Source organism: Manis javanica, chromosome 5 (genome assembly GCF_040802235.1).
Source record: "Manis javanica isolate MJ-LG chromosome 5, MJ_LKY, whole genome shotgun sequence".
NCBI lineage: Eukaryota > Metazoa > Chordata > Mammalia > Pholidota > Manidae > Manis > Manis javanica.
The window spans coordinates 133,517,382-133,534,186 of NC_133160.1; the positions used below are offsets into that span (position 1 = coordinate 133,517,382).

The following is a 16,805-nucleotide window of genomic DNA, read 5'->3' on the forward strand; positions in this document are numbered from 1 at the left end:
TTCAGTTATACTGCTAGAGAAGTTTATTTCAATAACTCTTAATTTTTATGTGGACTACCAGTATTGCCTGTAAAATACATCTCATGTTCCCATTTTCTATTACTGGATAACGTGCCTCATGATTTTCTACTGCTTGCTGTAGCTCACGTTAAGAGTTCCTGTCCTAACATTTGTCATCTCCCACTCCCTTCTGTCAGTTTGGGATTCAGCTTTTTCCTTTATCCACCAACCGTCCATTCCCTCTCTTGGCTAGAAGAGTATTTTTTTAGTTCAATCCTCAGCTTTGGGCCCCAATTATAGTTGAAGGGATCATCTACATCACCAATTTAAACAGAATTCTGAATTCTGCTTTTTGGAGTCTCATTTTCTACCTCCTCTCTTGTTTTTACGCTTTCAAATACCTTACAGTCTGTGCCAGTCCTCCCTGGATTTTACATGAGGTTTCTTAGGTTCTGACAATTCTTTACCAAGTGAGAACTCCTTTCTCGCTTCCTTCCACATATATTTCCTGGTGACCCACTCACTGCCAGAAGCCCTGCCACAGGGAGCTGACATTCCAGCACAGGCCAACTGAGAGTGGTAACCAGGGCTGACACATGAACAAACTGGGCGGTAGTAGTAAAATGGTCATTTCCACCTGGCTTCTGGCATATAGTAAGCACTCAATTATTAGCTCAATGTTTAGAAACACACAACATATGGTAGTACAGTTTTTTAAATTGCTATTTGGCCGAGGAGTGTTCTCACTGTATCTGGAACTGTTGTAGATTAAAAGAATAAAGAGGCATGATAGCTAAACTCAGTGCTTATCCCTGGATTAAAACTAAAATAGATGTCGGGGCCATTATTGGCACAAATGGGTAGATGTTAACCTAGACTGTACATTAAGTAATAGTATGATATCAATGTTAAATTTCTTGAGTGTGATCACTGTATTGTGGTTATAACAATGTCCTTGTTTCAAAATACTAGGTATGAAGTGTCATAATGTAATTTATGCTCAGATAGTTTAGAAAAAAGTGTATCTATCTACAAACACTAGTATAACCTCCCCCCCCCACCCTACCCCCCCACACACAGAGTGGCACATAAAATGTGACAAAACACTAACAACTGGAAAAGCTAGGTGACAGGTACATGAATGACATTTACTATACTTTCTTGCATTTTTTTCTGTAGCTTTGAAATTCTTCAATATAAAAAGTTGGGAGGGGAAAAAAAAGAATAAAAAATAAAATACTTCAAAACTATCTTAGGTAGTTTTTGAAGAAAAAGCCAGAGAAGAGAAGAATTCACAAATCAGTTCTGAAACCCAACACAAATACCTTTTATTTATGGGAGATCATGTTACATAGAGTCCATTAAAACCTAAAACCAGTTTGCTGTACTCAAGTTAGGTGGCATAACAGTATTTTAGTTAAGCTGGGAGTCACAGGACTTGCACACGTTTATGAATGTAATGCAAATACTGACGACACGAAGCATTCACAGTTACAGGTTAGCTACTGTTCACAGGTTAGCTACTGTTCATTTAACAGTAACCCCCAAGAGAAAGTATTTTATGAAAAATGCAACCCACGTTTTGGTCTCATTTACAGACACCCAACATTTTAGTTGGTTAATGAATTCTATACATTTATTGTACATTTTGAAAGAATAAAAGATAAGGCTTACAGAGGTATTTTAGCAGTTTTAAGAATAAAAGCCAAGGGCACAAACTAACTTTTAAAGCTTTCTGTATAAACTTCAAAAGCACTGTTAAAATGGAGACTGAGAGGCAACCGAAATCTGTTGTTAAATGAGAATCTAGAGCTTTGTTTAGTCAGATTTATGAAACCTTAATTCAGAGTTCATGCTTCAAAAAAGCTGCACATATATACTGGGTGTTTATGGAAAATCAAATAATGAAATTTCTGACCTACTGAAATTTCAGAAGTAAACATTTAAAAGTTGTAATCCACTACAACAGAGTATTTGCATTGTAGCATTCAGAACACAATGGAAAGAGAGAAAGGGTGCAGACTTAGGTAATAAAGAAAAATCAGATGAAGGCACCCTTATTTATTTAACATTAGCCAGTAAATAAGTGTTTGATGATTGCTCAATTTTATGCAACTTAGGGATATTTTTAAGAAAAAGTATCTTACTACACTATCTGGTCCCTGTTCCTCCCCTTAAAAGTAACTGCATAATATCAAGAAAACCAAGGGCAAGCATCTGCAGTCACAGATGTTTATTTTTCAATGGAGTTTAAAGATTATTTGGCATTTTCTAAATACATAAGATTACCCTTTTGGAATACTTACTTACATATTATGAAATAGTTTCTTCTTGGGTTTTTCCCCTATTATCGAGATGTTCACTGTGGATGAAATGTAACATCTCTCCTATAACAATCCTTTTATTTTAGCATTAACTGTGCTTAGTGTTTAAAAAGTTCTCCAGTTCTGGGTTCTAACAATAACTTTCAGAATAACTGTATCTATTATTTATATTTGCTTAAACAAAACTATAGTAGATGAAATTAAAGAAGTGTTGCCTTTAAAATGTGACTGTTTTAATTTATGGGATGCTTTTTAAAATGAATCAAGTTCTCCACACATCTGAACCTGCCTATGGTCAATTGCCACTGGAGTAACAGGTACCTGTTGGAATAGAACCCCTTTTAACACATCAGTCTCAAGAGCTGTGCTGGCCGTCAACATCTTCTATGCTTTTCAGATATTAATTTGTGCAAACTGGTATGGATTTGTAAGGAAGAAATCAGTCTACAGTTCCTTAACAAGAAATGATTAAGTATGCTTCCTTACTGCAGTTTTTTCAAACTTCTGGTTTATTTCACAGCAAACTTTCTATCTGGTAGAAAAAGGAAGTAATTTCATTCTACCATGTCCTGATTTTGTATATGCATACACACTGTGTATAACATACAAAACGTCTGTCTTTGGTGGTTCAGTTAGGGAAAAATTAATATGCAAATCTGAACATAGTGAGATAGAGGTCAAGAGCAGCATTTACTCTGTACTTTCCTCATCTAATGCCATTTAAAGGCTCATGTTAACTCCAAAAGATTTTTGGCCAGATTTGAAATTATCCAGCTCTCTTCCAATCATCACATGTTCAAACATGGATCTTGCTCACTATAACATTCACTTGTTCAAATGCACCATTAGCTTTTACTTGGTTTAAGTCATTAGACTTTAGCATCTTCACAAAACTTTAGGGACTAAATTATTCATTCAATAGCACCAGATAGTTGAAGAGAAAAGAGGTTATCTACACATTTCCTCAAGAAGGGTAAGGCAGGAAAAAAAAAAAAGAGAAAGAAAAGGGACATAAAATACAAACCTAAAAATACCATCCTGTTCACATCTTGTTTCCTTATCCACATAAATAATGGCTATCACCTTTCTGTACAAATTACTCAGGTAATGACAAGTGGCCCCTCCAGGAAAGGTCCTACCGTGCAATAGAGTTAGCTCAATGCTGGTGGTTTCGTGTCCACTGCCTGCAATGGACATTCTGTCAGGAAATGCCTAGCACAAAAGAAACAAAAAAGGAAAACAAAACAAAACACAACACCTCTCACTTATAGGATAGTTTTTTTCCAAAAACTAGAAAACTAGACACCATGAAAGCTTAACGAAAAAGTCAAGCCACAACTAAAAAGTGCTCTGCAGTTATAAATTGCCAGCAAACCATTAGGTTTTCATAGAGGAGGCAGAATACATTTAACTTAGAATGGCAGAGAAAGCATCAGCAGACTAAACACTGACTAGAAGAATGCAAAAGAAAAACAAACAAACAAAAAACACTAAGAGAAGTTTACAAGAATTTAAAACCCATTAAAAAAAAAGGTGCAATTTTAATTTGTTCATATGTACCTATATTCAAACTACTACAACTTTAGCATTAGAAAATAAAGCCCTATACCTTGTATGGTGGAAATGATTTGTGGCATGGTATATGTCAGTATGTTCAAATAATCACTTTTATTATTTAAAAATGCTACTATTTAAGTAAACCAAATTATATATGGCATAGATCTCTGAAAAGTTATGACTTCTCCCTCCTTCCAAAAGTCGTCCTCTTAAACAATAAGGTTAACTCTGGCAATATTTGCTGTGGTAATGGTTGTTATGTCATATTTTCTGAAATGCTACATGAGACCAAATTAAGTATAATTGGTTCATTTGAAAAAAGGGTCTAGAAATATGCCACAAAAATTATTTTTACAGAATTATTTGCAGAAATAATCTCTAAGTGAAGCTTTTTCTTTTTATACACATATACAAAATTTAAACAGCAATATACACATCATCACAGTGAGGACGTTGGCAGATTCACCAATCGGTAGTGTAAATACAAACTGCAAAGCAGCCTCCCAAGAGAACAATGCTACACAGCAAGCAGAGCTGGCCCATTCAACAGCAAACACCAAAACACCCCTGCGAAAGGGAGACAGTGCAAGAAAAGCAGCATGCACTTTGATACGAACAGCAATTTATGGCTAATGGTGGACATAACTGTGGTAACAGTGACTCTCTCGCTGCTATGCATAAAGTCCTAGGACATCTGTTTGTCTTTATACCACTCCACAAACTCGTCCAACAAAACTGGCCCTGGAGAGAGAGAGAGAGAGGAAACACGTGGGCTATGAGGCTTTCCCCAGGAGGCAGTCAGTCATGCCAAAGCACAGTGACAGGGGGACAGCGAGCACACAGCCACACCGGTACTTACATGCTCCGTCTTCATCATAGTTACTGAGGTCGAGATTAATTGTTCTGCTAAACTCTAGCACATTGCACCACTGGTCTTTGTTAATAACTTTGTATTTTGATTGCTGATGAAGAGAAAAGGAATATGGATTACTGATACAATTTACAATGGGACAATTTCAGTTGCTGTATTTGAATCAACTTAAAGGTCATGAAGGTTAACTCTTCCCATTTGAGGTATGTTAAGCACTGATCTAGAAGAGTGAGAGAGGGCAAGGGGAGAACTTAAGACAACAATTTTCATTATGAAAATAGTATGGGGGCTCAACACAAAATAACACACACATCAAAGAAACACAATTTTATATCCCTGGATGATATTTCCAGACTGCAAAAGCCCTTTTATATAGAATAGAGATAATCAACCTACTTCATAGAGATGTTGCAAGGATTAAAAGAGAGAATTTATGTAAAGTATTTCATTCAGTGCTTGGCACAAAGTAAGTGCTGAATAGAGTGACTCCCATGGCTGATTAGAATGTGCATTGTCCAGTCATCAGCTTGGGTCTCGCACACACACCAGTGGGTAACTGGATAAGACCTTTCTAAGTGTGGCAAGCAGCCCCAGAATTAGGTGCTCTAGCCAGTGAAAGAAATTATTGCTTTAATAATTCAAAATTTGAATCTGATCATAAGAGAAATTGGAATAGCCATGAAGTAGTTTTCTATTCCTCTTAGACAAGAAACATGCCATATTATAAAGTACAGTATTCCTGTATGAAGATTTAAAAACAAAATTCAAATCCAACAATTTTTAAATCCTAACCCTTCAAATCAGGCATGCTAAAAAACAATGCAAGTATATGAGAAGCAAAGAGAGTTGAGCCAATGGTTTTCAGGATGCAAACTCAAGAATAGTTCAAATAAAAGGATTACTGTGTCCTTTTAAAAGAATGCAAGCTACTATGAGAGACAACGAAGCACAGACCACAAGTTTTAACTTTCTAAGCAACTAAAAGGAAAAACCAGGTGTTGAAACAGTGTCGATGTTCCTGGAATTGTGCAAAGTCAAACTGGCTTGCATCAAGGTCCTTTAGCTGAAGAAACCGTCACACCCGGGTTCGCCCTCTGTGAACTCCCTGAGTACAAGAACTTACTCCCACTTATTTTCCAAATAAAGCTAACATTTTCCAGGGTTGTTACTTAAATGAAATCAGATCATTTGTAGATATGGATTGTCACGTAAACAAATACTTCTATTAAAACTAGTTTTATACCTTTCTTGGGAGTCCCAGTTAGTAATGTTAAAAGCAATTTTTAAAAACAATCCTCAAAAAATCATATCAGTTTGAAGTATTTCTGGATCATTATATAAAGTAAGTTGTAAGAAAATATTTTTTTCAAGAGTGAAGCTGGAGTCAGGGTAAGGCCCAGGATTTTCTCAACACCCAACACGCTCATCCCTTCAAGCAAAGGACATTTTTAAGGAAGTCGGGGGCTTGAGGGCAAGAAGGGTGCCATACATGACTGCCCAAGTGACCCAAGGCTTCCATCTCAGGCACTTACAGATCTTTGGCACTACACTGCATCAGAACCAGCTCCCAAAACCAGCAGCTCAAATTCTTCAATTATTAATACTTAAGGCAAACAAACAACAGTGATGGAGTGAAGTATTATTTCTAATACAAAGAGGAAGAATAGTTAAACTGAAGGAGACAGTGTCAGTTTGCCTGCCCCTGGGATCAACGCAGGTCCCCAAGTTACTTGGGGACAAAAGTAGGTAAGAAAATTTAATTTAGTAAGGCAGATGGATGTTTTTTGGCCTTTGCTTAATAAAAATGAAAATTCATCTAAGCCACAAAAGAAAGTCAGTCTGTTTTACTATTGTTTTAAAGATCAGGAAATCTAAACAAAAGTAAAGCTTTTAAAATGGGGACAAGAAAGGAAAAGAGTGGAGCTGCAGCTGCATCTGAGGCACGTGTACCAGGGAGTGAGGCACTGAAGCGTTAAATGCACACACAGACACACTCAGGGGAAACAGGCAACTGTTCAGTGACAGTGATCGTATCAACGTAACTCCTACGGGCAGAAAAGCACAACAAACAGAACATTAAATGGTTAAATAAAGTACACTTGGTAGTTCTAAGCAAGCAAACATACATTCCATAAAATAACAATTTGGTACCTCTAAGAATTGGTGAAAAACTGGAAAAAGGGGCCAGATTTTTCCTAGTAACAGTCCCAACATGCACTTGGCAGTGTTTATGTCTAGGCTGCGCTGGTCCTTTTCCTGTTTAATAAACAAAAACAAGGATAAGCCAGGTGCCCACAAATAATAAATTCCAATAACCCAAATGTCTATTTCACTTCAACAAGAAATTAGTAAACAGCTCATTTATCATGTATCATAGAAGCCCTGAATCCAGACTAAGGTGGGAAGAGGGAAGGTAGTCAAACACAATAGAAGGCTTGTTTGGGTACCAGACAAATTTCCTTTGAGAAAGGTTCATCTCAGTTGAATGATCACCCTGATACAAAATCAATTAGTTATACAGTAACAATACCTATGATTATTTCATGGGATAAATAAAAATCGGTAACTCAAATCACTCACTGTTTGGCATTTATACTCATTATCAAAATCGTAATTGTTGACCCATAACTTAACTAAATGGCATTGAAAAGTTTTTATTTCCATGCTTAGGGATTAGGTCTCCCTTAATAAATATAAATTTTATCCAACAATTTTATCTCATTAGTAAATGTTTTTCTGGCACCTAAAAATGTTGGAATTAAATTCAGCTCTTAAATAATGTCAGGGCTCTGGAGATCCTCTCCAAGTAGAGGATGTATTCATCCACCTGCTCTGGGAAAGCAGGCTGTCCACCTGACACAATCCTTCTTACCTTGAATGTGTTAGATGTGCAATCTCTTAGCAGAATACCCCTAACTACAGCCTGGAGAAGGGCAGCATTTCACAAGAAAAACAAAAAAGAAATATTACATAAACCTAAATATGGGCAGATTAAGCTCATTTTACTTTATCTGCAACTAAGGATCCTAATTTCGCATTCTCATCTTTCTCACAGGTTTCCATTCTGGAACTACAAGTAGGCAGTTTCTCTGTAAGGCGACAGAGGACCTGGGACCATAAGTGGTGACCTTACAGATTCAAAGCTAGCCTCCTGTGGTATCTTAACTACAGTAGAAATTTGCAAAGGACTTTTCTACAAAGGGAGAAAGTGCCTGGCTGTCCCACTCATGGTAGAATCTCAGTGTTCTCCAAATGCAGGGACGCTACTGCGTCCACCATGGTCAGCCCCCTAGGCAGCCACACTAGCATCCCAATGAAGCACAGTTAACTCAGGGACTCTAAACAACAAAGTGCTCTTTAGTACACAGAGACTTTCTGGCCACGACACTTAAATTTAAAAGTGAAGGACTTGGGCAATGCAGCAAATATAAGGGCCTCACTGAACAACAGCACACAAAGTAGGGGAAGATACAAGAAGATGTGCGGTAGGTCTATCTTCTGGTCCTAGGCATAAAGCACAACAACTGTTTGCAAACGGACCAGGTGAGATGGCCCCGAGTTACCCTTCTCTATTACAGGCCACACCACTGACCCTGACTATGCTGAGGCATCCCCCTTCCACAGTTCAATGCAAACAGATGGGGCCTCTTCCCACAGTGCCCTCCACCAGCCCCTTGGCATGTGTCCTGCTTGGCGCTGCTGTGCTCACTCCATGGGGAGGACAGGAGGAAAGGTGCTCTACAGATTGCCCACTTTTGCCAGCCAAGCCTCACTGGTGGCATCTTGTGGGCTCATACGTCTGCAGTGCAAGCGAATGGAAAACTTGCATTCTCTGTCACACAGTGTGGCACACGGCAGGACGCGCCACACTAGTAGGAAGCAATCCACAAGACATGTGGCACCACAGGACTGGACCAGAGCTCCTTTGTTCAACCACCGCACATGCAGCACTGGGCTAATGGCTCTGGTGCTCTGGAAAAGCTTTCCCTTTGAGCAGTTCACAATCATGCACTAAGCCTAAAATCGCTACTCTTGCCTTGATACGTATTGTGCCGTCTTCCAACACCATCAATGCTTTTGTCCCCATCACACTGGACATACACTAAGGTGACAAAAAAAGATACAAAGGACCTAGACAGACTCTTTGCAACATTATAATCATCTGACAAACTGATGATCATGAAGGATTTCAATGCATGTGTTTGGCAGTGATGCCAAAACATGGAGGAGAGGCATCAGAGACTCACAGAACTGGAGAGCTGAACAGCACTCACTCACTCCTGCTCTGCAAGGGTGCCAGCCAGCAGCTCGCAATCACTAACATCATCTTCTGCCTACCGAATAAGAGAAAGATATTATGGATGCACTTGCGATCTGCAGAGTGGCAACTCACTGATAACCAACATTGCCTGTGTGCGGACTTGAGGCTAAGTGTAAATGACTGTAACTGGAAACACTCAAAATTCCTGGGAACAGCATAGTTGAGAGATTCCAATAGCAAATATCTACTAAACAGCAAAATGAAGACACACCCAGGGGGTTCTCTGGCAATGATGCTAATGGCATTCTCTGCAAAGGCATTCCCAATTAAAAGTGAAATGAATCTCCCAGGATAATATAAAGCAGCCATCAACATTATGGGCATTAAAAAAAAATCACCTTAACAGATTCAAGGAGCACGGCAAAGGCACCCAGAAGCTCCTTGCAGGAAACTAAAATAGTACATTTTTAACACCAATGCTATAACCCCCTGCATATAGAACACCAAAGATCAAGGGGCAGATTCCTGCATCTCAAGGGCAGAATCTAAGCAGAAAACACCTTGAGACCAATGGCCAAGAGTCAGTCAGCATGCTCAGAAGCTCATCAAGGTGAGACAGGAGATGAAACTGTTCTCCATATACCTCTGGACCCAAGATGTGTAGGTCATATTTCATAAGCTTTCATTTTCTAAGATAACAAATTAAAAAGTAATTTTATTTTCTGAATAATAATAGGAACTAAACAGATTCTGTTCACCAAAGATGTGCTAACCCAACAATATGCAACTAGATTCTGCCTTGTTGTCTTCCTTCAACACAGATTTTCAGGAACCAGTTACAGATGAGAGCGGGCCTCTTAGTGGTATAGCTGCTTTCCAGAGGCTCTGATGAGTTGGTTTGTACACGGGATGCCTTACACTTCAACTCATTTGTACACTACCCTATTAGGGTAGGCATTATTATAACCCCCAATTTATAAGTAAGGAAACTGAGGCACAGGGAGTTAAATGAGAGTCATTAAATAGGAAAGTTGGGACTCAAACCATGAAGTCTGATTCCAAGCCTGAGCTCTTCACTGTGTACCTACCATATTGCTTCCCTAAGAAGTAATGAGGGAAGAGAGCTTTAAATATTGAGACATATATTACAATGAACACAAATAAATACTGAGCAAATCCCTGCAATTTTATAATAACTGAAGTGTAATCTTAAACATTTTCAGGGTCTGGGACCTGGGATTAGATGACTACATATTCTTCCCACTTTTATTCTCACCCAAGTCCACCTTCTGCCTTCTTCATAATTCACAATGAAAATACGACAATAAGTCGAGAGGGGGTTGTGTGTTTGTGGTGCGGTGGGCAGTTGTGGGGAGGGGGAAACTAGACAAATACATAGGTTAAGAAGTGAGAAACTGACTCATAGTAGAAGAGGAAGTGAATCCAACGGTCACAACAGATTTAGGTTAGAGTCGGGCAGAATTCTCTGATGACAGGAGTTGGTGAACACAAGACCAGCAAAATTTTCCTGAGCAAATTCTCTGAGTAACATCTGTAACCACTTCTAATTCAAATGGAAAGGACTTAGTGTTGTTTTACTTGGAGGAAGATTTATTAGCTTTAATCTGTGTGATCTCCTTACATCTTCCTGAAACATGAGCCCCAGAGTCGGGAAGTCAAAGCACTGATACCTACACTGCTGGAAAAGTGCACACACATGGACCAGGCTGTGAGGACTAACCTGTGACAGACACACCTCACAGGATCAGCCCTCGGGGAGAGGCATCCCCGCTGGTGTCTTCTGCCTCCACAAAACCCAACGCTCCGTTACAATTTCCTAAAGCTTTACTTCTAGCAGCGAAAAAGCAAGGACGTTCTGTCCTAGAGAATCTCCCATTCACCTCTTGCTCACTGCCAGTCCTTCTCCCTCACCGTGAAGGCCATCCTTTTCTCTCCATCTAGCAGCTTCTCCTAACTTCCCTTCCTGCCTGATTCCCTCTGCATCTGCCTCAGTCCAGGAGGGCTGCTGTCCACTCCCTTCTGCCCTCCAAGCCCCAGACTTCTTACTCTCAATCCATCTCACTATTCTCTCCTTCCTGCAGCAAGCCTGGACAGCACTGCCAGAGAAATCCACATGCATCAGTGCACATTTGTGGCACCTGCTCTTGGCCAGGATAAGATGCTAATGCTATCAGAGCCTCACTCAGCCCGACATTAATCCTCCTCAAAATTTCAAGTGTCATTTCTCCAATTCTCTCAGTGACATCCAGCGCAGTACCTTCCTCTGCCACAGAGAATGAAGAAAACCCAAATTTAATTCATACTTAGTAACTATTAACAGGTCAACAAAAAATTACTATACTTAGTCTTTCATCTCACTCTTTGTCCAATCTTATTCTCATTAGTCCTTTAAAAAAAGAAATCAAGAAATGGCTGTTTTAATTAAAGGAATCCATATAACATTATTTATTTCTATAATAAATATAATTTACATTGAAGGGAAAACACTATGCATAAATGTACTCAGACAAAAGCCCACTTGTATGAAAGAACTGGCCAATTCAGCCCCTGAGTTTATCCCCACCTTCCTCCTCTGACAAGATACCACAGGATGGTGACAGTTTATGGACTCAGGGCAGGCAAAGGGGAGGACACAGGCCTGCACCTCAGTGGCAGAGCTTGAGCCCCTGTGTGTTGTCTCCTCTCCCCTGGCTCTCAGCATCATCTGCATGGTGACAAAGACTAGACCAAGTGACCTTGCATGGCTGCTTCCAGCCCTAAAGATTCCCAGTTGTATGACATCCATAAGACAATACATAAGTTCAAGCCAAAGTAAAATTAGAAGAAAAATAGTATATATAACTTTACAGCCAAGTACTATTTTTAATTGGCTACAAGGTTCAAAGATATGGGAAAAAAACATCCATACCCTTAGTGAAGAATTCACCATCTTGATGAAGAATGTTAAAGGGGCCATTTGGTCATTTTCTCATATTGTATGATATAGTTTCTTCCCTGGTACATTAAAGTATAATTCAAAATTGAATTATATGCCATTGTTATTTGCAACAGAGAATATTTAGGACATTATAACTATGAGAAGGCTCAATTTCTATTAAAAGTTTGATTTTAAAAGGCCTGCTCTTTTAATTATGTTATTACCTCTAGGAGTAATTTTTCTAGGAGGGGAAAAAAGTGGGGGTTTCAGTTCTGCTTCCCACCAAGATGACACTAAAGAAAACAGGTTGCCCTTTCACATCAAAACCAGAAAACTGGACAAAATATATGAAATGATGGCTGAGACACACTGGCCAACAGGCAACACAGGACCATGACCCCCAAAAGAAAAGGAAACAGAAGGTTAGCCCCACAGTGATGCCAGCTTACTGTGTAGAAGTGGTTTCCAGGCCACAGTACCAGAAAGGGAACCCAAACCAAACCCAGGGGTCTTGCTCAGTTGTAAAGATGGAATCTGGAGTTTGAGGAGGCAAAAGTAACTATAATTTATGAGGCAAAATATCAGCAAGGTGGGAGCTATGCAGGGAGAGATCTGGACACCTACAGAGTGTCTCCCCAGCTGGTGGCCAAGGACTTCTCTGTGTATATGTGGAGGAAGACACCTGAGTCTGGGGAAAGAACTACTGCAGAAGGGTGAGCAGAAATTCCCAGAGCTCACCCATGGCTTGGAACAGTTTATATTCCCACCAGCCAAAGTGGAAAGATCTCATAATGCACAGGGCTTTGGTTAGATCTTAAAAAGGTATTGTTTTACTAGTGGAGCTAAATCATCCCTAGACTAAAGGCTGCTCTAGACCAGTCCTTTCAAAGGGTCAATCTGATTCCATGTAACTTAGCTATATACCAAAAAAAAATTTTAATCTACCATTATTTAAAGAGATATAACAAAACCCAGAAACCAACAACATAAAATTCATAATATCCAACAGCCAGTTAAAAAAAAAAACTACTAGGCATAAAGAGAAGCTGTAAGATATGCCTCAAAACCAAGACAAAAATTAACCAATAGAAAAGAGACCCAGAAATGACTGATTATGGGATCAGAAGACAAAGTTGTTAAAACACCTGCTTTAAGCATGTTCTAGATGTTCAAGAGGGTAGAAGAGAATATAATCATCATGAGGAGAGAAATGGAAATAAAAAGATCCAAATGGAGCTTCTAGAGATGAAAAATACAGTATCTGAAATGAAAAATATAATGGCTAGGATTAACAGCAGAGTAGGCACTGCAGGAGGAAAAAAATTAATGTTAGAAGACATAGTAATAAATGTTATCCAAAAGGAAACAGAAAGAGAAAACAAAAACTAAAGAATTGAACATGGCACCAGTGGCTTGTGGGGCAGCATCAGGCATCTAACATAGGTATAACTGTAGTCCCAGAAGGAGGGCTGAGGGAGAAGAGAAAAAATATTTGGAGAAATAGCAGCTGAAAAATGTCCCAATTTAATATAAACTGTAAGTCCACAGATTCAAAAATCTCAACAAACCCTAACCAGATTAAGCATAAGGAAAATCAGTTATATCATAATCAACTTGCTGAAAGGCAGTGAAAAGAGAATAATAAAAGCAGTCAGAAAACACAAGACATTATGTTCAAAAGAATAATGATCAATACTAGATTTACAGTCAGAAACTAAACAAGCAGAAACAGGAGAGATATCTTTAAAGTACTGAAAGAATAATGGTCAATTGAGAAATTCTGATCTAGAGAAGTACCTCCTAAACTGAAGGCAAAAGCTTAGAAAATTCCTCACCAGAAAATCTGTACTGAGAAATGTTAAAGGAAATTTTTTAGGGAGAAGGCAAATGATACAGATAGAAATCTGGAATTATACAAAAGGAATAAAAGCAAAGAAATGGCATATATTTGGGTAAATATAAAAGATACTGTTCTGAACGTTTGTCTCCTGAAAGTTCCTATGTCAAAACCCTAACCCTGCATGAGGTGGGGCCTTTGGGAGGCAATGAGGTCGTGACAGCAGAGACCCCAGAGAGATCTCTCCTCCCATCCTCCATGTGAGATTACCTCGAAAAGATGGCCACCCACCATCTACTCTACTGGCACTTTGAACTTGGACTTCCCAGCCTCCAGAACCCTAAGAAATAAATTTCTGTTGCTTGTAAGCTACTTAGTCTCAGGTATTTTGTTAGAATAGCCTGAACAGACTAAGACACTATATTGTGAGATTTACAGCATATGATTAGGTAAAATGTATAGCAAACAGCAGAAAGTATGGGGAGGCAAAATGAAAGCACACTATTGTAAAGGTTCTTGCATTTGCATGAAATGCTATTTGAAGACGGGCTGTGAGAATTTAAAGATGCATACAGTAAACCACAAGAAGAATGTAATAGATACAGCTACCAAGGCAACAGCAGAATGGAATGAATAAAATGGAATCATTCTTAAAAAATCCAAAAGAAGTCATGAAAAGAAGAGAAAAGGAACAAAAACAGATGGGACAGATAGGGAAAAAATGACAATATACGAGTTGTAAACTTAACCAGATGAATAGTTACATTAAATGTAAATGGTTTAAGCATCTCAATTAAGACAGATACTGGCTGACCCAATTATATGCTATCTATAAGAAACCCATTTTAAATATAAAGACACAAACAGGTGTAAAGTAAAAAGATGGAAAAAGAAATATCACGCAGACTTTAATCAAAAGAAAGCAGGAATGGCTATATTTGTATCAAAGTAGGCCTCAGGGCAGAAATGAAGAAAGACATATCATAATGTGAAAGAGTCAATTCTTCAAGAGGACAAAACAGTATTAAGTGTATCTAAACCTAATATCTGAGCTTCAAAATACATGAAACAAAAAAATGACTGAAATGAAAGGAGAAGTAATTACAGTTGGAGAAGACAGCACTCCTCTCTATACCAGTGGAACTCAGTGAGGATCCAGAAAACCCAAGCAGCACGCTCAGCCAGTGGGGCCTGATGGACACTTACAGACACTGAAGACACTCCCCCAGACAGCAGCAGAACAGTCCCTCTTTGCAGGCACACATTAAACATTCATCACAGCAGACTGTATTCTGAACAATAAATCAAGGCTCCAAACATTTAAGTGGACTGAAATTACACAAAGCAAGTTCTCTGACCACAACATAATTAAACTAGGTACACAGTTAAAAGATTACTTGGAAATAACAAATAACACGCTCCTAAGTAACTACGGGTCAAAAAAGAAATTACAAGGAAACCGGAAAATATTTTTAACTAAATGCAAGTGAATATATTTAAAACTTGTGGGACACAGCTAAACAAAACAAAATTTAAGAAAAGGATTCAAGAACAAATTCATCCTAGAGCATATTTTAGCTTAACTGAATCTATCTGGTAATAATTAAATATGGGTGGTCATCATTCATTATTACAAAAAAAGGGCTTAATTCACTGCTATTTATCAATACTCTCCTTAAAAGCAAAGAACTCTGCTGGCCACGCAAAAAATGAAAACACAGTCCTTTACCTGTCATAAAACATTAAGGCCTGTATCTGAAATCCAGAGCCAAGCTAGAGGTGATACAGGGCTGTGTAAGTGCAGATACACAGTCCCCTCTGGGATGGGATGACCCGGGAGGCAGTGTAAAAGTGGAAGCATGTGGCTTGGGCCCAGAGGGCTGAAGCTGGAGAGAGCAGTGAGAGGGCAAATTGGGCTGTGAGCAGAGGGCCAGTGCAATGTGCAGGCGAGGACACTTGGGACTCGACTGCAAGAGCCTGGAGTGACCCTTGAACTGGAGAGCCAGAACCTGGGTTCAAGTCTTGGATCTGCTGTTGATTAACAGTGTGACCACAGTCCAATTGCTCCAACTCTTTGAGGCTCAGTTTGTCCTCTGTGAGGTATATTAAAATCCTCCCTACATGTCACTCAGAGCTGCTATGGGAGCAAGTGTCCCCTACATGCAGGAGAGCACTACATTAACTTCAAGGCAGTGCTGAGGTGGCAGGTGGCCAAGGGACCCTGTGGCTGGAGGAAGATGAATGACAGTCTAGGGATGTGAGCGCTGGATGGGAAGTGACAGGATGTAGGATCAGGCTACTGTATCAGTTCAGACAAGGCATAACAAGGGCCGAAACTGGCAAGGCTGTGATGGAGGCACGAGGGAGACGGGCAGCCAAGGAGCTCTGGGGAGATGGGCCTGGTGACTGACAGAATGGCATGGAAAGCAGGGAGGAGTAAGATGGGACCTGACCTAAAAACAGCTGACATGTGGGAAAATTTGACCCCAAACAGGGAAGTTAGAAAATAGGGCTTATTTTGGTGAGAAGGTATAATGCTTCTAAACAAACTTTCACCCATACAATAAGGAACAGTTGGCTTTGGGAGGAAAAATACCTCATGTAATAAAATATTTAATCCTGGAAACTATGCATCTATTCTAAAAATGTCCAGCAAATAACTTCTATATATAATTATACAAATGCCATTTAGTAAAACACTGTTACATGCACATATAATTTCTAACATGTGTAAATTTTCATGTGTTTTGTGATTTTATTTGAAGGCTGCAGTAATGCAGAAATTCATGAATGAGGACACCATGGAAGGCTACTAATGTGCTACTGTAAATGTACCAGAACTTACCATCAAATAAACCTTTGTGCTGAGCTAGCAGAGCCAAAGCAGGTAAAAAGTGAAAAAGACAACCAAGGTGGTAAGAAAAGAAGAATTGTCACTGAGTTCTCTGCTTTAAAAAAACATTTTAAAAAGTGCAACCAATCAAGAAAGCCTAGTTACCTGAGTTCACCAAACACAA

At 39.2% G+C, this 16,805-nt stretch overlaps 1 protein-coding gene across 5 annotated transcripts in view; it reads right to left on the reverse strand.

Annotated features, from left to right (window-relative positions):
- Positions 1 to 1,303: 1,303 nt before the first annotated feature.
- Positions 1,304 to 16,805, reverse strand: part of DCUN1D4 (defective in cullin neddylation 1 domain containing 4) — a 65,311-nt gene continuing 49,809 nt past the window's right edge. For all 5 annotated transcript variants that reach the window (XM_017678871.3, XM_017678872.3, XM_017678873.3 and 2 more), the window contains 3 exons: positions 6,904 to 7,008; positions 4,741 to 4,843; positions 1,304 to 4,622 (listed from right to left, as the gene is read on the reverse strand). In XM_017678871.3, coding sequence (XP_017534360.1) covers positions 4,567 to 4,622; positions 4,741 to 4,843; positions 6,904 to 7,008 — 264 coding nt within the window. In that variant the 3' untranslated portion in view covers positions 1,304 to 4,566. The remainder of the gene's footprint in view (positions 4,623 to 4,740; positions 4,844 to 6,903; positions 7,009 to 16,805) is intronic.